The sequence below is a fragment of the Schistocerca cancellata genome, chromosome 4, assembly GCF_023864275.1.
Source record: "Schistocerca cancellata isolate TAMUIC-IGC-003103 chromosome 4, iqSchCanc2.1, whole genome shotgun sequence".
Classification (NCBI taxonomy): Eukaryota; Metazoa; Arthropoda; class Insecta; order Orthoptera; family Acrididae; genus Schistocerca; species Schistocerca cancellata.
The window spans coordinates 126,866,688-126,892,068 of record NC_064629.1 but is presented as its reverse complement, the minus strand read 5'-3'; the positions used below and the strand labels follow the sequence as shown (position 1 = coordinate 126,892,068).

Here is a 25,381-nt window from a genome sequence, read left to right as displayed (position 1 = left end):
ATTACAAAGCCCGTCCGTACAATTTCTTTCTTTGTTTTAATTCCATTATGGTTTAATGGACTGAGGACAGTGAGGTGTCACACTGTCATTTAGCACAATCCTTTTAGACAACACCAATGCAGGTGATTTGGTGTGTCACTGGGCTGGCACAGACACTGTAAGGTAAAGCCCTCTGCCATTTGCAATGTACTTGTTCATGCTTGTTAGTGAATTCTGGTTAATGAGACAAGAGAAAAATGAAAATATAAGCTGAATCAGTTTATGAAGGACTTCTCAGGGCTCCTATAGTTTTTTTTAAGTCCTGTTCCTTATTTTTCTGCACATAAAAAGTATAAGCAAAATAATATCAAATAGCTGAGCTAAGGTTATAAAAGTTGTAGGAAAGTTCTTGCAGAATGTAAATGCTTTAGGATGAAAGGAGTCCACTTACCAAAAAGCACAAGTGCTGAATTTCAACAGGTGCACACAAAAGGAAGAAAAGTTATTAGCTTTTGGAGTTATGCTTTGACAAGCTAGAGGGACACACACACACACACACACACACACACACACACACACACACACACACACACACACACCCCTATGCACCAATATGGTGCCAGCTAGACTAATAGTGACAATGCTATTTTGTAGCAAGCGGACTGGTTGTGGTGGGGGTAGCGTCAAGTGGGGTGGGTAGAGGGATAGAGGAGAGGCAGGAGGCAGGAAGAGGGACTGGGAGTGGGTGGCTAGTGGCTCAGAGGGAGGCGGTCGATTTGCCAGCTAGGAACGCAGGAAGAAGGGGTTGGAGGTATATTGGCTGGCATGTGGGGGATGTCAATTAGGAGGGGATGACAGTTCAGATGAAGGGGAAATTGTTGGGTGTAGAAGATGAAGGGGAAATTGTTGGGTGTAGAATGCAGGGACAGAGTGTTACTTGAGATTGAGGGCAAGACGATTACATGACCAGAGGATGTGTTGTAAGGATAACGTCTATCTGCGTAGTTAAGAGAAGCTGTTGGTGGTGGGGAAGATAGAGATGACTTGGGTTGTTAAGCAGCCATATAAATTGAGCATGTTGTGTTCCACTGCATGTTATGCCACTGGGTAGTCAACTCTGTTCTTGATAATCAGCTGTCCACCAGGATGAATGGCCAACACCAAGCCGTTGTCAAGAACAAAGTTGCAGCTGATCACAACATGGTCAATTTCAACAGCTGCTTCACAATCCAAGCCATCTAGATCCTTCCCTGCACCACCAGCTTCTCTGAACTACACAGATGGGAGTTATCCTTACAATACATCCTCCAATCCCACAATCACCCTGGCCTTAATCTCTCGTAACTCACTGTCCCTGTACCCACCACCCAGGTCGCCATCAGCAAACACCACTCCCGCCATCTGCTAAAATCATGCAAGCCCATATACCTGCTAGCCCTCCTTCGCACATTTCTAGCTGGCAAACCAGCCGCCTCCCTCTGAACCACTAGCCACCCACCTCCAGTCCCTCTTGCTGCCTCCTGCCTCCCTCTCCACCCACCTCAACCAACAGTACCCCAACCACAACCAGTCCACCTGCTGCAAAATAGCATTGTCACTGTTTGTCTAGCTGGCGCCACATAGAGGTGTGTGTGTGTGTGTGTGTGTGTGTGTGTGTGTGTGTGTGTGTGTGTGTGTGTCGGGAGGGGTGGGGGGTCGTGTGCATTTCACTCTAGCTTGTCACAGGACAACTCTGAAAGATAGCAAGTTTTCTTTCTTTTATGTATGCCTATTGACAACTCAATGCTACTGCTTTTTGATCGGTGATTTCCTTTAATCCTAAGTTATATGAGCTATTGTTATGTTGTTATAAAATCCTGATACATTTAAAACTGGGCCATTACAACAAAATTTAGACAATTTAACTTAAAAATGACTGTTCTCCTGATGGGCAACATCAACATTTGGTCTCAGCACACCATTAAAATTTTGCCTCACATGTTCAATCACTCTAGTAGACAAATCCATTTTGTCTTGTTCTTACTTTAATATGATAACTAATGCACTATTTGCAGTCTGGGCAAGTATCTCATCAGTTTCTCACCTGACTAACAAACACACTCCTGTTGATTCATTTTGTACTGATATTACACATTTCCCATATGTGCTGTTCATTACCACATTCCAGATGATTACTATTTCAAACTTCGTATTACTGTCATCCTTTTCTTATGTCTCCCTTGGTGCAATTCCCACCTGTGAACCCAAAACAGGGATGGCATTATGTTTGGCTGTTTTCTTTTTTTTACCTTCATGGTGACAGTTTCATGTTGCACCGACCCTTGTTAATACATAATAGACAGGTATAAACCACCTTCTTTACAACAGCCATATACTGGTTGGTAGTGTCAGTCAATTCAGTTTCATCTTACTTAGGTCGGTAGCTGCTTGCAGATTCTACTATGAAAAATGTACACACACATCTTGTTTCCAGCTATCTGTCAGAGCACAACAGACTTGTGCACATCACTACCACCACCGTTTTACATCTGAAACTCAAGAGTATCACAAGCAAATGTGTTCTTGCAAGATGGTTTGTGTTTTTATCAGTAATTTATCCCACAGATCTGGCATTAATGTGTCACACAGTTTTCCTTTTAGTTTTGAAAGAGTATGAATATTCTCAGCTAAAATATTCAGAATACTTATTTTAACTGCAACATTACTGTTCAACAAGTTTCAGATATAATTCAACCAAACTCAGTAATTGTGACACCAATATCACAACAATATCGCAATTATATAGAACCGCTCGCTCACAGAAAGTTCTGTACCTAAAGACTGGAAAATTGCACAAATCACACCAGTACCCAAAAAGGGAAATATGAGTAATCCTCTGAATTATAGGCCCATATCACTAATGTTGATTTGCAATAGAGTTTTGGAACATATACTGCGTTTGAACATTATGAATTACCTCAAAGAAAATGATTTATTGACACATAGTCAGCATGGATTCAGAAAACATCGTTCTCGTAAAACACAACTAGCTCCTTATACTCATGAAGTAATGAGAGCTATTGACAGGGGATATAAAAATGATTCCACATTTTTAGATTTCCAGAAGGATTTTGACACCGTTCCTCAAACGTGTCTTCTAACCAAACTGCGTGCCTGTGGAATATTGCCTCAGTTGTGCGATTGGATTCGTGCTTTCCTGTCATAAAGATCACAGTTCATATTGGTTGGATGGTTGGTTTGTGGGGGTTGAAGGGACCAGACTACAAAGGCCATCGGTCCCTTTTTCCACTATCATGAAACATCCACAAGGAACAAAAACAAGCAACGGAGATGTCAAGGGATGACACAGAACAAGAAAGACATAGACAAAGACCGGAAAAAAGGAATTAAAAACACACAGAGTGTTACAATGAATGGTCAACCATGGAAACAAAAAAAGGAAAAGCCAACCACCAAGAGACACACTAAAAACCCAATCTAAAACCATAGGACAAAGGCCAGACTCCACACAAAAGAAAGAGACAAACCCTCAGATTGAGTGATAAAAGCCCCCTGCATGAATAAACCTCAAAACTAAGCCTGCCATGGCAGCATCATCCATTAAAAGTGCAGGGAGCGTATCAGGCAGTGCAAACGTCTGCCTGAGTGCAGTTAAAAGTGGACGGTCCAACAAAATGTGGATCACTGTCAATGCTGAAGCACAGTGACAGAGAGGTGGGTCTTCCGGTGCAGTAAATAACCATGTGTCATCCAGGTGTGGCCAATGTGCATCTGGCAGAGTACAACAGAGTCCTTGCGAGAGGCCCGCAAGGAGAAGCGAAACACAGCAGTAGTCTCCTTGACTATCCGAAGTTTGTTGGGTGAAGGCAGGGTGCGCCATTCAAAACTCCAGGTACCAAGGGCCTTCTGCTGCAAAACTGAACGGAGATCACACTTCGAAAGACCAATCTCCAAAGCTGGTGCACCGACAGCCTGTTTGGCCAGCGTGTCAACACGTTCATTACCCGGGATGCCGACATGACCCGGGGGTCCACATAAATACCACAGAGTGGCCGCAACTGGCAAGAGTATGGATGGACTCCTGGATAACCATCACCACACGAGAGCGAGGGAAACACTGATTGATAGCTCATAAACCACTCAGGGAGCCACTACAGATAACTAAGGCCTCACCTGAGCAGGAGTGGGTATACTCTAGGGCGTGAGAAATGGCGACCAGCTCGGTAGTGAAAACACTGCAGCCAGCAGGCAATGAGCGTTGCTTAGAATGATCCCCAAGAGTAAGACCATAACCAACTCGACCAGTAACCATCAAACTGTCGGTATAGACTACGTCAGAGCCATGAAACACAGCAAGTATGGAAAGAAAGCGGCGGCAGAGGGCCTCAGGAGGGACTGAGTCCTTTGGACCCTGTGCCAAATCCAGCCGAATGCATGGACGGGGCGCACACCATGGGGTTGTATGTATATGGGCCTGGAAAAGAGGTGGGAGAGGGCACAACTTGAGCTCAGAGAGGAGCCCAGATGCGAACCACGATCGTACACCCTGACCGGGGCTGCCGTTCTGGAAGATGGACGACCAAGTTGGTGAAAAGGAGACGGTAATTTGGATGCCCGGGAAAGCTAAATACATGTGCAGTATAAGCGGACAGTAGTTGTTGGTGCCACATCCGCAATAGAGGGACACCAGACTCCATAAGTAGGCTGTTTACAGGGCTTGTGCGGAATGCTTCAGTTGCGAGTCAGATCCTGCAGTAAAGTATGGGGTCAAGCAATCGCAATGCGGAAGGCGATGCCGAACGGAAAGCCAGGCTCCCATAATCGAGACGGGACTGAATCAATGCCTGATACAGTCGTAGAAAGGTAGACAGATTGGCACCCCAGCTGGTGTGACTCAAGCAATGAAAAGTGTTAAGATGGTGCCACAATGTTTCTTTAAGCTGCCGTATATGAGGGAGCCAAGTCAACCGGGCATCAAAAAGCAATCCCAAAAACCGATGTGTCTTCACCATGGCAAGAGGTTCGCCATCAAGATAAAGCCATGGCTCAGGGTGAACAGTGCGACGCTGGCAGAAATGCATGACGCAGACCATAGCAGCCGAGACCTGGAAGCCGTGCGTGGTGGCCCAAGACTGTGTCCTGCGTATAGCGCCCTGTTGTTGCCATTCAGCAACTGCAATGCCAGTGGAGCTATACTACAGGCAAAAGTCATTAGCATACAAAGAAGCCGATACCGACGTTCCCACAGCTGCAGCTAGCTCATTGATAGCAACTAAAAAGAGGCAGACACTCAAGACAGAGCCTTGCGGGACCTCATTCTCCTGGACTTCGGAGGAACTATGGGAGGAACCAACTTACACGTGGAAGGAATGAAGTGAAAGAAAATTTGAATAAAAAGCAGGAGCGGGCCCCTAAGACTCCACCCATGAAACGTGGTGAGGATGTGATGACGCCACATCGTATCATACACCTTCCGCATGTCAAAAAAGACGGCGACCAGATGGCTGAGAGCACGCAAATTCTGTGCAGATGACAGACTCCAGGCAGACCAGATTACTGGTGACAGAACAGCCCTTACGGAACACACCCTGGGACCAAGCCGCCAGAAGGCCCCGAAACTCAAGTAGCCAATTCAACCTCCAGCTCACCATGTGTTCGAGAAACTTGCACATAACGTTGGTGAGGCTAATGAGGTGGTAGCTGTCCACCTCTGGGGGGTTCTTGCAGGCTTCAACATTGGGACGATAATGCTTTCCTGTCATTGAGAGGGGAACTCACCCTCAACCCAGATACAGTTGAAAGGGTCGAGGAGATGTTGCTGGTATGGACTGAAAGGCTTTGACTTTCCAACTGCTCTTCAGGGAGCAGAAAGCCAGTGGGTAATTCGTAGAAGTAGAGCTCTGAGCATAATGATCTGCTAAGAGTTCTGCAATTGTTTCTGATTAAGTACAGACTGCTCCAGTCAGTGAAAGTCCAGGTACACTGACCTATGTCTGATACCCAGAGTGTCGCCTAATCTTGCACCAAACCTGAGATGGAGAGGTACGGGTGTCAATGGTGGAGACATACTATTCCCAGCACTCCTGCTTCCATAGGCGAATAAGGCGTTGGGCTCGGGCACGGAGCAGTTGAAAGGTAATGAGGTGCTCCAATGATCCTCAGCGAGCTCTAGTGGCTACCAAGGCACAGTCCTCCACCAAGGGGTCACGGAAGAACAGGGAATTGCAGATTCCATGGCAGAAATGATGTCAGTGGTGATCGTGTGAACCACCACATCAATGGCGCCATGAGAAAGAGACTCAAGAGTGGCAATAGAGGCGAACGAGTCCCAGTCAGCCTTATTCAAAGCCCATCTTGGGAGGTGCCCATGTGAGTGACAAGTGGCAGTGACAGAAAGATTGGAAAGTGGTCACTACCGCACAAGTAATCATGCACACTCCATTGGACAAATGGTAGAAGGCAAGGGCTGCAGACCCTAAGGTCGGTGGCTGAGTATGTGCCATGCACCACACTGATATGTGTGGAGGCACCATTATTTAAAAGAGGAAGGTCGAGCTGTGTCAACACTTGCTCAATGACAGTGCCTCGGCCTGTTGCCACCAATCCACCCCACAAAGGGTTATGAGCATTAAAGTCACCCAATAACAGAAAAGGTAGCAGCAATTGGGCACTCAGCACAGCCAATACATGCTGCAGGACATCACCACCCGGTGGAAGATACATACTGCAGACAGTAACAGCCAGTGGCGTCCAGAGCCGAACAGAGACAGCCTCTAAAGGTGTTGGAAGAGGGACACACTCACTGTAAAGAGAGTTAAGGACGAAGACACAGACTCCACCACATACCCTCTCATAAGCTGCCCAATTCTTATATTAACCCAAATAGCCACAGAGGGCAGGGGTTCGCATTGCCGGAAACCAAGTTTCCTGGAGAGCAATGCAGAAGAAAGGGTGAAGGCTGAGAAGTTGTCAGAGCTCAGCAAGGTGGTGGAGAAAACCACTGCAATTCCACTGGAGGATGACATTGTTCGGGGCAGAAAAAGCCATGAACTGAAGAGGCAGATTACCCCACTGGATCAGCTGCTGCCACCAACTGAGTACCTGTGCTATCGACTTCCATGGTGTCTGAGGGTCCGGCGAGATCTAGGTCCTCAGTGGACACCAGAATATCACCCCATCCTCAGACAGAGAGCTTGTAGGTTGAGGTGGGGTGGGCGCACCGCAAGTTCCTTGGTCTTTGAGGTCTTCGTCTTGGACTTTTCTCGCTGCTCCTTGGGTTTCACTGGCTGGGAGGGCTTCACTGATTCAGTCTCCGGGACTGAGGAGGATCATGGAGCCCTATGACCAGCTGCTTGTGGGCACTTACGCCACTGGCTGGCGTCATCTTTCTCACTGGTGGAAACCTGGGAAGGGAGGGGGGAAGGACCCAAGGGACCCCTTCCGAGCAAGAGGAGCCGAAGAAGTTGGACGCTTCTCTGACTTAGAAGTGGGGACGGACATCCCCGATGGGTCAGGGGGTGTTTCTCCCGAAGTAGGCGGTGCAGGAGCAACAGGGATGGTAGTGCCACCCACGGTCAAGGGGGCATGTGTAGTCTTATGGCTTGGGGAACAGACTCGAATTCGCTGAAATTATGGCGCTATCACTGTTGTTCTAGTGGCATAAGAGGAAGTCATTCGCATAGGATGGAGTCTTAGCCTCAGTGTAGGTCAGTCGGTCCAGGGTCTTACATTCCATGATTTTCCGCTGTTTCTCTAAAATCCTGCAGTCTGGCGAGCAAGATGAATGATGCTCTCCACAGTTGACAAAGATGGGAGGTGGGGCACATGGAGTATTGGGATGTGATGGGCATAAACAATCTCAACATGTGAGACAGGAAGTACAGCAGGAAGACATATGGCCGAACTTCCAGCACTTAAAGCACCGCATCAGGGGAGGGACACAGGGCTTGACATCACAGCAGCAGACCATCACCTTGACCTCCTCAGGCAATGTATCACCCTCGAAGGCCACGATGAAGGCAACCTGATTATCCCTCGGACCCCAATGAATGTGCCAGATGAAATGAACACCTCACTGCTCTAAATTGGCATGCTGCTCGTCATCAGACTGCTAAAGAAGGTCCCTGTAGAATATAATACCCTAGACCATATTTAAGCTTTCATGGGGTGTTACGCTGACAGAAACATCCTCCAACTTGTTACAAGCGAGTAATGCCCATAACAGGGCAGAGGATGCTGTTTTTATCAAAAGTGACCCAGAGTGCATTTTGGACAAGTCCTCCACCTCCCCAAACTTGTCCTCTAAATGCTGTACAAAGAACTGAGGCTTCATGGACACAAAGGATTCCCCATCAGCTCTTGCACATACTACGTAGCGGTGCAAATAAACTTCACTGAAATTCTTAGCCTTTCGTTCCTGCCATGGTGTGGCTAGAGAGGGAAACGATTTGGGGTCATACGTCTTTGCATTAAATTGAGCCCTGGAACACTTAGAGACTGCTGGCGGCTGGCCACCAGCAAGAGAGGATGTGCCACGCTTAGCTGCATGTCATTCGCCCTGATGCCACCCACTGCGACCAAGGACCCTCCCCACGGGTGCCACCCAGCCACAGCACGGCCACCTGGCAGGATGGCCATTGCCGGGAGTAGCAACGCCCCAGGGAGATAGGCATCTACTCCTTGGCATACGCGGGAAGTTAACAGTGCAGGCATCAGCAGAACGATTCCCGTGTTGTTTCGGGGGCTACAACCAATAGGGTACATGGCGACCCCACCACAATGGACTGGCTACCGTGCTGGATATCAGGTGCAAAGAAGTCCATGGTCGTTGTCGGTGAAGAAAACGACACAGCATAGTGGATTGTGAAAACTGCACCCAGGAATGTATCCTCGCCCAAGAGACGGAGAGTGAGCAGGATTGCAATGCAACAATGAGAAAACAGGCTAAAGATGTCAATGCACGATGGACATGATGCACCATGTAAGGCGCCCTTCTCCAATTGGCTCACTCTTCGGAAAAATTTTGAAAAATGGAGGTCAAACCCTACAGGGGACTATCACATAAAGGCTGAAACGTGAGAGACTCCTTTTAGTTGCCTCTTATGACAGGCAGGAATTCCGCAGGCCTATTCTAACCCCAGATCCGCAGGGGGGCACAGTTCATAGTGATAGACAGAAAGTCATCGAGTAAAATAGAAGTAGTATCTGGTAATCCCCAAGGAAGTGTTATAGGCCCTCTATTTTTCTTGATCTACATTAACGACAAAGGAGACAATCTGAGTAGTCCTATTAGATTGTTTGCAGGTGAGCTGTCATTTACCGTCTTTTAAAGTCATCAGATGACCAAAACAAATTGGAAAATGATTTAGATAAGATATCTGTATGGTGTGAAAAGTGGCAATTGACCCTGAATAATAAAAAGTGTGAAGTTATTCACATGAGTACTAAAAGCAATTCGCTATATTTCGATTACGCAATAAGTCATGCAAATCTTAAGGCCGTAAATCCAACTAAATACTTACGGATTACAATTACAAATAAAATAAACTGGAACGATCACATAGATAATGTTTTGGGTAGACCAAACCAAAGACTGTGATTCTTTGGCAGAACACTTAGAAGGTGCAACAGCTCTACTAAAGATACTGCTTACACGACGCTTGTCCACCCTATTCTAGAGTATTGCTACGTGGTGTAGGATTCACATCAGGTGGGACTGACAGATGACATTGAAAAAGTTCAAAGGAAGGTGGTTTGTTTTGTACTATTGTGAAATGGGGGAGACAGTGAATTGGAGTGGCAATCATTAAAACAAAGGCGTTTTTCATTGCGACAGGATCTTTTCATGAAATTTCAATCACCAGTTTCCTCCTCCTATTGCAAAAACATTCTGTTGGCACCCAACTACATAAGGAGAAACGATCATCACTATAAAATAGGAGAAATCAAGGCTTGCACAGAAAAATTTAAGTGCTCATTTTTCCCACGCACCGTTTGAGATGAACATGTAGGAAAATACTGTCCAGCTATTTACATGTTTGACTGATTAAGAAAACTGAATTTGTGTGTCCTCTTGTGTAAGAGATGGGTAATTGAACACTAAGATTTTGTCTTGATAGGCACTTTCACTCATCCATTTGCACATATCTTCGATGGGGTAACATGAAGTGTGGTATACAGTATATTAAATGGTTTGTCAAATACAAATATCAGTGTTTACAGCTGCAAATGTGCGTATGGATGGTAAAGAGAGGGGAAATGGGGGGAAAAAAAGGGAGAAGGAGGAAGACACACATACCTCAAAGCATATTCAAACTACCTTCATTTTACACAACAGACAATAAGTTGATACCCAACCAGAATCACTTCCCAGCATCTCATTTACAAATAAATCAAACAGAAAGAGATAACAAAACACAGACAACAAGAAGAAACCAAGTTCTTGCAATTGATAGCGCTTTGTTTCAAAGAAAACTAAATTTTTATTCCTGGACATACTTGTGGATTTATTTGATCATATCTTCAAAGATCACCTTCTTATCAGTTTATGGTGTATTTATTTAAATATAAAATATGAAACACCATTTTAGTCATTACATCTGAATCAAACACTGAAACAGATTCAATTTGATTCTGTTTAGAATTGTGTTGAGAATTTTCCCAGTTCTTCTGATAATCATTTCAACAATTCTGAGGTTTTTTTCTTTTCTTTTATAACCAAATTGTATTAAGTTTATGAAGGCCTCTCAAGTGTTGCCTCAATTTCTTCCCACACAAAAATCACCAACCACCTAAGAAATGAGAGAACACTAAACAGAAGATGCTGTACTTCCAGTTATCACACACATCGGTACAACTAAAATTCCAAAATGTACCATCTTTCTGTGACAGGTATTTGTGCCATGTCATGAACAAGTCTCTTGTTTTCAAAGTTATGGATAATCCAGCTTAGGATTCATCATCGAGAATCGTGCACAATGAACATCACATTGCTCATTTATCAATTTCCTCTTTCCCATTACTGGAAACAGTTGTTCTATTGGGCTGAGGTCACAGAAAGCAACAAACTAAAGATTCAGTTAGACATTACAGTCGAAATTATTGAGCAGCTACAGGGCGAGCTTGCAGCAGGCAGGAACAAGCAGGGTGTGGTGCAGTGATAAGACAGTGGATTCTTTCTAGGTTGACGGCAGTTCATATGCCCATTTGGTAGTTCAGATTTACGTTTTCCCTGGTATCTCTAAATTACTTAAACAAATGCCAGGATGGTTCCTTTGAAAACGGAATGGCAGAATTCCTTCTCCAAATCCAAGTATGTACCAGGTGTACCGGTATGAAATGAGCATTTTTTGTGAAAATGAAACACTAATTTTGAATTGAAAAGTAAAAACATTTTATTCAAAGTACTGACCATTGCTTTCTATACATTTTGACCACCTTTCTGGAATTTTGTGGACACCACGCCAATAGAAATGTTCGCCTCTGACGCAAACCAATCGGACACCCAATTTTCGACTTCTTCGTAGGAATCGAAGTGTTCCTCAGCCAATGCATGTCCCATTGATGAAAACAAATGGTAGTCGGAAGGGGTCAAATCTGGTGAATACGACGGATGGGGTAGCAGCTCCCAGCCAAGTGTTTTGATTGTATCCTGAACCAATTTTGCTTTGTGTGCAGGTGCATTGTCGTGTAAAAAAATTACTTTGCCATGTCTTCTGGCCCATTCTGGTCTTTTTTCAATCAATGCATGGTTCAAATTGATAATTTGTTGTCTGTAGCGATTAGTATTCACAGTTTCACTGGGTTTTAGAAGCTCATGCTACACCACACCTTTCTGATCCCACCAAACACAGAGCATTGTCTTCTTGCCGTATCGATCTAGTTTTGCAGTCGATGTTGATGGTTGTCCCGGATTAACCCATGATTTTTCCCATTTAGGATTCTTAAAATAAATCCATTTTTCATTGCCAGTAACAATTCGATGCAAAATTGATTTTCTTTCATGTCTTTGAAAGAAATTTGACAAATGGTTTTCCAGTATTTCATCTGTCTTTCATTCAATTCACGTGGCACCCATTTTCCACACTTTTGGATCTTTCCCATAGCTTTCAAACGATCAGAAATTGTTTGTTGTGCAACATTTAGCATTGCTGCCATTTGCTTCTGTCTCAAAGTATCATCTTCATCCAATATTGCTTGCAATTCGGCGTCTTCGAACTTTTTTGGTGGTTTTCCACATTCTTCATTTCTTACATCAAAATCATTATTTCTGAACCGTTGAAACCATCTTTTGCATGTTTCTTCTGATAGAGCATGATCACCATATGCATCGACAAGCATTTGATGCGACTCTGCACCACTTTTTTTCAAACGAAACCAAAAAATTAATGCTTTCCGCAAATCATCACTTTATGGTACAAAATTCGACATTGTTAACATGATGAAAACATATGATGATGTTTGTTCCATGACTTGATGTATACTAAATATCTTTGACAGATATCATACCAACGAAAAAAAAAATTAAGGTTCGTTCACAACAAATGTTCCCTATCGACACATTTGTATCTTAACGCTCATTTCATACTGGTACACCTGGTACTCCATCTCTATTGACCTTGGTGTCAATGGGCAGTTAAACACGGATCTTCCATTTTCTTCACAGATGCCATGCTGTCCACAGCCCATACATGGACATTTAGACCACAGGTTTGACAACTTTTCTTCTGGTGGAACACTTTGAGAATTCAGGCACTTTGATGGAACACCTTGTTCATTTTTATTAATACTTAAAAATGAGGGAAACTTATTTTATTCAGTGCTCATTTCAATTTTAAATCACAACTATAATAAAACAAAAAATAGTATCATCAAAATGTTAGAAAAAAAGACCACCACATTATTAACAGTTTTTCTCAGAACTTGTCGCACACCAGAGTTCCACAGAACATTTTGGGAAACACTGATTTAAACATATGCCGCTTGAGCAAATCCTGTCTGTAACACTTAATACAAAGAGTGTATCAAAAGGGATGGCACAAACTTAAATGGCTGAAAGTACATGATAATAGAAGCACAAATGTCAAGCAAACATGGGCTCTAAAACACGTACCTTAAGAGCTACAAGATATTCTTGATTTTCAATATTGTGAAACAAATTTCTTCTACTGCAAGCTCTTTGCTTTCCATATTTTGGGAACTGGTAGTATGGACCAAAACAAGAAGAGAAGAACATCTCATAGCTCTTCAGGTATGCATTTTAGAGCCCATGTTTAATTGACATTTGTGCTTCTATTATCGTGTACTTTCAGCCATGAAAGTTTACTCCATCCTTTTTGATACACCCTGTATATAGGTGGGAAGGAAAAAAAGAAGTTTATGACAGAAAATGCAACTGATACCACAAATGAAGTCTATCACAAACTGCTCTTCTTCTTCTTTTTCTTTTATAGTAGTGAAGCACTAACATACCATTGAAAGCAATGTATTGTATTTACCACAGCTCTTCAAGTAACCACATTGTTTAATATTGACATGTGCTCTAAAATGCATATCTTAACAGCTACGACACCAGTTCATCTTGGGTACTTTGGAACACAACTCTTCTAATGGACAAGTGCTCATAACTTTCAAGGTATGCATTGTAGAGCACATGTTTACTGGACATTTTTTCTTGTTTTGGGCCATACTACCACTTCTCAAAATATGGAAAGCAAAGAGCTTTCAGTAGAAGAGATTTGTTTCACAATACTGAGAATCACAATATCTCATAGCTCTTAAAGTATGCGTTTTAGAGCCCACGTTTACTTGACATTTGTGCTTCTATTATTGTGTACTTTCAGCCGTGTACGTTTACGCCATCCTTTTTTATACACCCTGTATATAGCTGGGCAGAAAAAGAAGCAGTTTATAGCAGAAAATGCAACTGATGCCACAAATGACATCTATCAAAAACTGCCATTTAAAGCACTGTATCTACCACAGCTCCTCTAGTAACCACATTGTTTCATATTGACATCATCTTGTTTACAACAGATATTTTGTTTACTTGTTTCTTAGAGCATGACTGATTTTGAAACACACAACTTAATTTCACCTGCACATCACTTTATGCTTACTGCACCGAAAGAGTACAAATCACCTACACCCGTTGCATACATCAGGATGCAATTCAGATTTACGTTCATAATAATATCTAGACGGTAAATAAATGCTGCCAATGTAATCGTTGCAATGCATTTCCACATATTCTACAATGAGCCTGCATTATTCAAGCAGCAATAAGAAACTAAGCCATTATATATATTTTGAAACCAGCCATCCTCTAAGAATGAAGTAAATAAAGTAGTTGTCATAAAGAAGGAAATTTCTACAAATTCAGCTGCCCATGCTCTAATAAAAGATAACATGAAATAGTTGCCCTAAGGAAAGAAATTTCTACAAACGCAATTTTTTTTTTTTTCGGCTGAAAGCAAGGAAAATGTTTATGGACAAATTTGAGCTTTAGAAGCAATAATATGAAGGTGGTGTGCAAGGACCAAAATGTTCTCCCAATTAAAATGTGGTCATCAATCCTTTGAAAACGATTTTCAATTGGGTACGGTTCAGACCACAGCAATCAGCTCTCACATTAATTAAATCACAGATCTGGTACACAAATCACCAATAACTGACAGAAAACTTCCAGAAGACAATGGACCCCAACTGTGTCATGTGGTGAGAATTAAGAAAAAAATTGGGATGGTAAGACCGAGATCCAAACCACCAGTGCAGTGTCTTTACAACAGCCAACCTTGCTCAGAAAGGTATAGATTTTCGACAGCCTTCATTCCTCATTTGTTGACTACAGAGCAGAAGGAACACTTTGAATGAGAATACAGTTATGACTCTGAGATAAAAGTCCAGTAATCAGAGTCGAGTGGTAAATATCTTCATGTTCAAACCATGAATGAGTGTATCAAACCAATGTCAAAGTGATGCTCGTCAATGGAATTGTTCACGTCAAACATTAAACACTCAAGCATTATTACTATGCAAATTGTTGAACAGGTTTCAAGAGAAAATTCAAAAATAGAGAACACACTTGTAGCAAGATTATTTGTGATTATTTCATCATGACGATGCCTGCTAAAATGTAGACAACTGTCCTCCTCAGCCACACAACTCTCCAAACCTCACTCCATATGACTTTCTTATTACAAAATTAATATCTGTGCTGCAAGGATACTGTTTTGACACCGTTTATGACATCAGAGAGCATTTGCCATAGGCACTGAACAATATCCCTAATTTTTTTTTTTTAAAAGCACGGTGAAATAGAAACGCTGATTAGAGATGAGAGAGCATGAGTTTCTTGTTGGCTACTTGGCTGACAAGTGAGTAAGTCAAAAAGAAATGTTTCCTATTCTGGTATGAGCATAATGAGAATACCCTGGGCACTATGTGACGAGGTACCTTGCCTGAATTTAGCAACAGTATTCATTCATACAGATGATGTCATGCAATTACATACAAAATAAGTACAGAACATTTCGAAACAATTTTACATACATACAAAATGAGAAACAATACACTAAAAATAAGAAGTAGAGTTATAAAACATTAGACCAAAATTTGGCCACATGTCCTTGCACTCATGAGATCAACCACCATATGTGCATTAGGACATCCAAAGCAGTTTGTGGGATACTGTACAATCTACTCTTCATAACATAGGCATGATCTTTCTCCCTCCTTGGAAAAATCTCACTTGCATGTATGAAATTTATTCCTGGCTATTATGCCGAACAGATGAGTTACAGCTTTCCAAGTGATCCAGTTTAGATCAGGGCAAGGGTAGTTTCTCTAAGCAATGCCTAAATGCTGGCTATTTTTTCACTACAAAAATATCTGGAATCATCCTTTTCAGTTTTGTATCTAATAACTATAAAAGTCACATGCTGGGACAAGGAATATGACTGTCTCATCTACAACTGCTCCAAGGTTGTGACTGTTCATTTCTTAATATTAATGACTGTTAACGATTACCTGTGGTGCTTAATACCACACCTGGAGCTACATATTATGACTCAAAAAATGTTGGAGGGAACACAGTTTTCAACTGCTAATGTTTAAAGTTGCAATGGGTGCACAAATACAGCAAATTATATGTGGACTGGTGACAAGTTTCACTGTGGGAAGTTTGATTTTCTGTTTTGATTATGATAATGCTCAGACACGAAAAAATTTTGCATACATTTTGGAACATAAACCAAACTAATGGCAGATCACTTTATTCTTGGTTTTTATAAAAAGCTGATATTTGTAACTGATGCGTACAAACACAGTGTCACTGAGGGAAAATATCATACAGTTCCTCCTCCTCATTACAGCAAGGAAATAACTTTCAAATATTGATTGGAATTCAAAAACCTACTGCTCTGGCATACCCTCTATTAAGAACATGCAACATTATATCATGCAGTAATAGGTTTACCAGTGACCTCCATAAAGCAGTGTTAATGAACTACAGAGACATATGAATCTAGTAACAACACAAAAGTGTGTCATAGGCTGCTTTCATTGTGCAGCACAGCACACATAGTAAGCAAGACAATAAGACACTGGACTTGTACATGGGAGGACAGGAAAGCTGTTCAAATACTCAAATCTCCATTCAGCCAACCAGATTTAAGGTTTCAGTTGTTTTCCTAAATCGCTGAAGCCAAATGCTGGGATGGTTTTCCACTCTTAGCAAAATGGTAATGCTGGCTCATGCTCCACATGGAGACTCTGTTTCTGTGTTCTCTTGAAATATTAATACAGAAATGAGCAACAAAAATATTGATTTATGTACAACACTAGGTATATTTTCCATCATACACAATGAATACTATGATAACACAATAGCCAACACCAAATATACATTAATGTGAAAACTTTGTTAAATTTTAAGAAATACATACAACAAACAGAACTGGTAGGAGGACACTTAACTGTCACATCATGTGGTACACTTCTGCCTGCTACTGTACATTGCTTCATCACCTGCTTTTGTATATGCTTACTCTAATGTTCTACACAATTTTTGTAGCTTGGGAGTCTATGGTGCACACACAGATCTCTCCACCATGTCCCATGATACTCAGCTATATTTGTGCTAATTAAAGTGGGTGATGCTACTAATGCCAGGTCCCTCTTCTCCTCACCACCACTACAGTGTCTAAACTTCTTTATTTATTAACTTCTTCCTCATCTTCCTTCTCCTAGCGTGCATCCCGTCTACTAAGGGGTCCACAGAATATGATAAATTTTATACCCCTCCTGGTACCACAGCTATCAAGGTAACCTAAGGGATGGAAACTGTGTGTGCCACCTGTCTCTGAATTTTCATATTTCAACTGTTTGTTTATCATATTTGCTGAGGCAGACTGGGTGGAACAGCCCAGCATTCATCTAAACATGCATGGGAAACTGCCTACAAACCACACCCAGACTGGCCAGCATACCAACTCATGGTCATTAATCTGACACGTGAATTCAGTTTAGGTCTGGCTCACCTCCACGTCTCACAGATTAGTTCAATGTGTGTTACACTACATGAGCTGGTAAACTTCTTTCCAATTAATAGTTCCATTATTTTAAGTATTAACAATAAATTGTCCATATGATTACCATGAATTCAATTATTATTGCATTTTTAATACACTGTCTCCATTCATGAGCTGACTTTCCACTGGGGTTGGGTAAAATAAGATGAAAATTCACCTGATATAATGAAGCCTAAATAATCTTGTGTATTGATGCATGTACATCATCAATGGCTGTGAGTATGGATATGCAAATCCTCTGCTGTAAAGAATATCTGCACAACTAAATGAATATGATGAACTAAAACGGTTTCATTGACTATCAGGTTACACTTTCTTTCATCCTGACCATAAAATCCACTGGAAACTACTGAATTACTTACCTAAACTGTTACAAAATATCCACAGTGCTTCACAGTTGGAAGAACATAGACTGCGTTATATACTTTTCCTGATGTTCTACTTTTGGGAACAAGTCCTGTAGAAGGAAACTGTGTAAAAGTAGACTCGTCAGACCAAGTTACATGTTTCTATTTCTCAGTATTCCAGGGCTCTGGACCATCGAAGTCTCTCTTCACATTCTCCTGGTTTACTAGAAATTAGGCAATAGCATCTCATGTTGCAGTCAGGTAAGAACATGAAAGGTAAAATTATATTTATTTCAACAAAACATGTCATATGCCTGCTGTGCTTTTATTGGCTAGTTAAAACCAGCTGTTGATATATCATTTTGCATTTCTTTCACACCTCACAATTAGTGTTCCCAACACTGATTTAAAAAAAAAAAACAAAAAAAAAAAAAAAACAAAAAACAAAAAAAAAAAACATGTACAACAGAACTGGCATGATTTTTAAAATTTGCCTGCCACGTGTATGTCTCCATATGTATTTCTAATCTGCTTTTTCTTACACTAGTCATCTTCACCTCATATTCCCTCTCTTATCAAATGTGATAGAAAACAATATAATCTTTCTTCCATCAAGTCCCATTTACAGACTTCTATAGCATCTGTCTAACATTTACCTTTAAATATGAGCTACAAAAAAGATTGGTATGTTGGAGCCGGTATGACCTTGCCTTCCTTTGGCCTTTAGGCTTACTTAACCAGCCAGTTATACTGGGACCTACACTTTAATGTAGACTCTGAACCATGGTCCAACAAGATATTTTCACATTAACAAACATTGCCAGAAGTGAAACAAGTGATAAATGACAGATAAAATGTCCTAGTTCTGACCAGAGATTGAACTGATTACCTATGGATCTGTAGTTTAGACCATCTGATCCTAACTGTGCTTCTAAGGCTTTATTTAATATCATAATGACCCCCCAGAGATTGGAACAATACTCAAGAACAGGTTGATTTAGTGTTACAAGTAGTTTCTCTAATAGAAGTATTCCACTTTTCTGCAGTTCTCTCAAAAATTCTTAGTATTCTTTTAGCTTTTCCTAATACTGGTCTCACATGTTCTAGCAAAATCATACTACTTGCTTCATAGGGTTACCACACAAACATTTAAACAATGCAACACATTCCAGACATTTACCACCAATGCTGTAAATGAACACATCCTTCCAAAGTGATTTTGGCAAACTATAGAAACCTTCAATAAAGAGGGGTAATCCAATATTTTAACCGGGCTCCTCCTGGTTATTAATTCCTGCATTTTCTACTACGTCAACTCTCTCAGTTCCTGTCAAACCAAATACCAAACCAATTCATGCCTCACATTTATTATCTAATGTGCACCCACATGTTAGTTACACGCCAGTCCTTGCTCTGTGTTTCTCCACACCAGCAAATGCAGCACCATTCTTTAAGGATTAGCTCATGCCAGACAGATTGAAACAGCTCTGATTGAGAAAGCTTACCTGAACATAATATCCACGACCAACTCATCAAAATTATGTAGCGTATCATGGACATAACACTGCCAGAAATCAGACACTGGCAGAGCTTGAGAAGAAAAACAAGAGGAAAATGACAGTCGAAACCCTTAGTTGGATGAACACATTGGAAGACTGAAACTTTCCAATGGGTGGAAAGCTAAATCTTGCCACATACAACTCAGATGAAGTAAAATGCTTGTAGGACAAACCAACAATATTAATGTGAAATTTGTAGCATACATGAGATGCAGGAGTGGCGTTATTCAGTATGAACAGAACACGAAGCATTATGGATAAGTCACCACGAACCCATATTATGAATGTTGAGGAACAGCAAGCAACCACCAGCTTCATGTCTGCACGAAGCTCTACAAATCCTGTACTAAGAATGATTTATTCAAAGCTAATGAAAAAGCGACTCAGACTGCAGAAATCAGACCTCTACTGAAAATTTGATTCTTTAGTCTGGATAGTTTGTGGTTTGTCATTACGTGAATGTGCAATCTTTTAATCTGATGTTCTTGATATGAAAATAGGAATAATAATAATAATAATAATAATAATAATAATAATGCAGTATTAAACAAAAAACTTCAACTTTCAGCTAAATAAATAAATTATTTTATGAGTTAGGTAAAATTTTTTGATTAACCAGCCATTTCTTTATCCGGCCTGAGATCCGGTCCCACATAGGCCAGTTAATCAAAAGACATTGCACTAAAAAGAAATTAGTGTGGGGAAAGCATGAGCTTTCTATTTTTGCTTGTTCACATATTTACTGCCTCATAATTATCATTAATTTCCTCAAAATTATTCCCGTAGCCTTTATGATACCAATATCACATCTCATATTTTGCAATATACTAAATTTCTGAAATTTTAAAACTAGATTCATCTCCTCCTCCACCTACTTTGTCACAGAAGGAGCAGTACATGGTGAATTTTACCCAGTAACAGGAGAGTGGCTAGCACAATTACTATGTATCAATAACATTACAGATATGAACTGAAAATGTTTAGCAACAGACTTTAGTTGTAATGCACATTCCACAAATATGTGTGACTTGCATCTCAGTCTTATACAGCAATACAATATCCTTCACTATGTGGAAGCATGCAGTTAATACATTTGAAGGACAACATGTCAGGCCACAGATCTGCGAGAGCTATTCTCACTGACATTTAAATTTCAATACTGCTCATATGTCTGAAAATGCAAGAGATATTATACTGCTACATAAATGGTCAGTGATTAGTTGAAAAATGATTCTCACAGCTATCACATACTTCTATAATTTTCTACTACTGACTACGTGATAAGAATATGCTTTAACACTTAGTGATCATGAGCACTCTAAAATGCACCTTAAGAGTCATTAGCAAGATACTGCAATGGAATACACAGATACCATGTAACACTGTTACCATTAGTCAAAAGTCGTAGGAAAAAAACTCACACTCATTAGATAAACAAATCAATCTCCTTTATTTTCCAGAATGCTCTGAAAGATAATTGCAACCTAAATCTGACACTAGAAACTAATATAAAATTGCCAACACAATATAAATATAAAATAAATGGTAAAGAACTTCTACATTTTTGATTTTCTTTTTCATTTACACCATTTCCATTTCTTTTTAACATTTTAGGAAAATGTTAAGTACTTTGAAGTCAAGTGCCCAAACAGTTTCTCATGAACATTTCATTATAAAACTGTTAAAATGTCAGTAAAAAGTGAGAGAGGACTTCAAATTAAGCTGCTTGTACCCACAATAGCCTGATACTTATGCACATACACAAAGTGTAGTTGCTTGTTACTTTAGTGACTAAAATTACACATAGTTCAAAGCAGCCTACTGGAAAATGTACATACCTTTTCTGCCCAGCATCACTGCCAAATGGAGTGGAGTATTTCCTGAAAAAAAAAAGAAAGTTCTTTTATTTCCTAATACTTATAGGAATACAACATATGATATGGATCAGTATAAATATAAGCAAGGCAGTTAAAAATGGCAATCACCAAAGATGATGAATCTTTTAAGAACAAATGCAAAGGCTAAAAATAATTTATATGGGTAATAAAATCTTAGGTTGTCACTTTTCACCTACATAGAAGTAAAACTAAATTCTTGTAGACTTTCAATGCAGTAACATAATTACTTACTTCATATTAAAGAATGTGGAATTATTTCCTACATGTCATACCACTGGTTCACACTTCAGCAATGTAAGATCACAGAATTATGATAACGGGATGAAAGAAGAGTAGGGGTTTACATTTCATTGACGAGATCATTAGAGAAAGAGCCACACTTGGAGGGTAGGAGGGGAGGAGAGATACTGGCTATATTCGTTCAAAGAAGCAGCATTTGCCATATGAGATTTAGGGAAATCATGGAAAAACTAACTCTGGATCGCTGTCATTTGCATGAAGTGTATCGGAATACGCATAGGAGACTTGTCCATTGTCTGATATATGTTCTCTGAATTTATGATGAAAAATGCGTTAAATGTGGCACAAATGTAAATATTGGGCTACAATACAGGCCAGTCTCTTACCAGAGCCATTAGGTTAGGGTGAAAGATGATTTGGTTGCACTGGCAAAGCCAGTGAACATGAATTGCACATAAACTATAAAAAATGCAAAGATGGTCCACTATGTAACTTTTACCAATATACTGCACATCCATATTTACTACCATATACACGTCGACTCAAACCTTAAGGATCAAAATTATACAGCTAGCAGATGATGCTGAACTAAGTATTATGAGATATGCAACTAACAGTCAGAAACGAATAAGTAGTTATTTTATTGGTATAGACAACTTACACTTTTATAACAGTATGCCAAGTAAAAACTGTCAAACTCCGTAAAAACATCAGTAACACATACAAAAACAGACCCAAACATTCAAATATCCCTTATATCTGCTGTACAATAAAACTAATAGCTACAACATTACAAACTAGTTTCTATACAGTTTTGTTGTTTCACGCACCACCTTTTCTGGAAACGGCTTATTGTAGGCTGCTATTTAAAAACAATCTGCCAAAAATCCATTACCAACAATGCTCTTTGTTTTTTCACTTGTCATCTCAATGCCGATGCAAAAACATTAGCAGTTTGCAAATGCGTGATTTACATGCATTACTCATTCAAAGCTTTGTCTCTCTTGAAATATTCATTTTCAACCACTGGTTTTTCATCTCCAAGTACACATTTTATAATCCTCTACTAACTATAAATGTTTGATCCTATAGGTTTGAAACACCTTGCAAGTAACTGCAGATTAACAAAGTAGTGATAAATGAAGACCCAATTAATAAAAACCCGATTAAACATGAAGGGCAGAAAAACAGTAAAGGGGCCCTGGATACCCACAAAGAAAGTTCTTAGTGCCCATGAATTTCACATACAGAGGTACCTGTTCCGAAGATCTTCCAACTTATAGACTATATTCTAAATCAGTTCTTCGCTGCTTGTAGGGATGTGATAGGTCCTTATTCAGATATTTACTTTACTCAATATCAAGTTAAACAGGAGGCCCAATAACAACTGTTTTAAGAATTTCTGTCATACACTTTGCACTGCACATTCTAAAGAATATTGGCACATTATCTTTTATATATTTGATAGTAATATAGATGGTGTTATACCCAATAAATTTAAAATGTGTAGCCCAATAACACACTGCCAATAAAGATTTTCCATTAAACAATCTTCACAATGGTACAGTCTGTGAGTTTCTTATTTCTTTTATATTTTTCATTTGAGCTGTAGAAAACTGCTAATATTACCCACTCATTGCAAATAAATTAAATGTACTGTTTAAATATTTCAGTGGATGCCTCTGCTTTTCACAGCACTGATCATGGCTGGGGCCATTGTGCTAAACACCATCTCATCCCAATAATGGCGCCTTATGATCCCACACTCAAATTATTAAGTAGCGGTTGAATAAAAGCGCTGCACAGTTCCTGGATTTTATCATGGAGTTAGGCCCATTAGTTAACAAATTGGTCACAGACTATAGCCTCATCTTTACATCCTAGTTTATTGCTGTAAACTTTTTAACACAGAAAATGTAAAGACTGTTTCAGAATATAGTAAAAAATTAAAATATTTCCCCTGACATTTGTTTTGGACTATTTTTATTGATGTTTTTACAATAAAAAACAGGCCTACGTGTTTCTATGCGAGTTATATTTTCAGAGAACATAAACAATGATCAAATTATTACAAACTACATCAAAAGCGATTAAGATTGTGGTTTAACACCCTGTCCAAAACGACATAATTAGGGGTTGGGGTCACAAGTTCCACATGACCAAGCACTGGGCGACAAGTTTTTTAACGCTGGCATTAACCTGCAGTGATTTGGGAGCGCCTTGGGAAATCTAATTTGGAATGGTTGGATGGAAATCTCAACTCAGTTCTCAAAACAAGAGTCCAGCATCTTTAATCACCATTCCATCAACCATCCTCAATTAGAGTAAAGATAGACATGAATGCTGTAGTCCTAAAAGGTAAGATCCACACGTGAAGTGATAATGTCAACAAGATTTTAAAATGTAACAGGAAAACATACTTTAATGTACGATGCACAAGCTCTCGATACTGATGTAGACGGCAGCAGTGCCACGGCAGCACGGCCAAAGACCAAATTACAAAATAAACCTAATTTACTAAGCATATTTCGTAAGTGTCTGCGATTCTTTTCCATAAAGAAGTAACAAGCCTTTGTGAGAATTTGTTGGTGTGTTCCATAGTGCAGTTCGGGCAATTTTTTTAATCATCTCCTGTACCTGTTACCCTGAAGCAAGATATGCAAGCTTATGTTATGCACAAATTAAATAGCAAACTGCTCACTTGCTACTAACATAAGTGTACTGTGTAGTTCTGCAAACGATAAACGACTTGCTCGCAAAGTACTTACAATCCAATTTTTATCGGGGGTGACTTCAAGTGTTTTTCGGCCTCCAAATATCACTATATAATGTTCAGACCAATTACGATTAGCACTTAATTATTACTCACTTACCTCAAAGTTAATCATCCATACAAAACTGTTGTATAATTGTGGGAAATACTTGTACACAACACACACAAAGTTTGCGGAGAAGAGACAGCGTGAAACAAGTCATAAAAACTAAGAAACATATCATCAGGAAACCATACCATGTTTATCCTTTTTTGCCAGATCATGGGTCCGTAAGAGCGCCGACAATTTCCTAACATCTCCGCGGAACACACATTCATGTAACGGATAACTGTCTGCTTCATCTGAAGCCATAGCTTAAAACTAACCACACGAAATTAAAGCACAGCACAACACATCGTGAAACAAGCTCCTTCCCTGCTGCACAGTCACAGTCATTCTCATACGGCTGAGAATTTCCTACAACGCGAGGGTTGTACGCTACTGTTTTCCATCTCACTTTCAAAAAAATACAATCACAAAAATAGTACAATCAATTGCCAAAGATTGTTTAGATACGGAACAACCAAAGTTATTCCTTTCAATATGGAGTCGGTAATTTTACACTGGTGCAACACACAGCATCGATACGTGCGCAGCGAAAATTAAATATGTAAATTATTTTCAGATCTTAATTTTTTGGTTGTATCAACGGGTTATTCTGTGAAATTGCAATAACTGTTCTCATAAATTCAGAAAAATCACTTTCTTATTTGTTGAATTTCAAATAGCCTATATGAAGGCTGATTCACACTTGGCGGAACAGAACGATACATCTCCCATTCGAAAGTTAATGAAGTTTCACGACGCTCGTTCATTCTAGTACTGGATTTTGTTATTTTGTAGCTTCATATTATGTATTTTATTATTCTGCGTTTTATTTTAGCTATGAATTTACTTTATTTTACTACTTTGCTCTTTATTTTGAGGACAAATTACAAATGTTCCACTAAGACTTGG

At 40.1% G+C, this 25,381-nt stretch overlaps 1 protein-coding gene across 2 annotated transcripts in view; it reads right to left on the bottom strand.

The window, feature by feature from the left end:
* The window catches only part of LOC126184582 (ankyrin repeat domain-containing protein 13C), a 112,342-nt gene extending 87,413 nt beyond the window's left edge, over nt 1-24,929 (bottom strand). Inside the window, exons 1-2 of one of the 2 annotated variants that reach the window (XM_049927014.1) lie at nt 24,622-24,929; nt 21,312-21,353 (exon numbers count right to left, since the gene is read on the bottom strand). In XM_049927014.1, the coding sequence (XP_049782971.1) occupies nt 21,312-21,353; nt 24,622-24,736 (157 nt within the window). In that variant the 5' untranslated portion in view covers nt 24,737-24,929. Of the gene's footprint in view, nt 1-21,311; nt 21,354-24,484; nt 24,556-24,621 lie in introns of those variants that run through there. The other variant, XM_049927015.1, reaches the window with a different exon arrangement.
* Between the last annotated feature and the right edge of the window lie 452 nt (nt 24,930-25,381).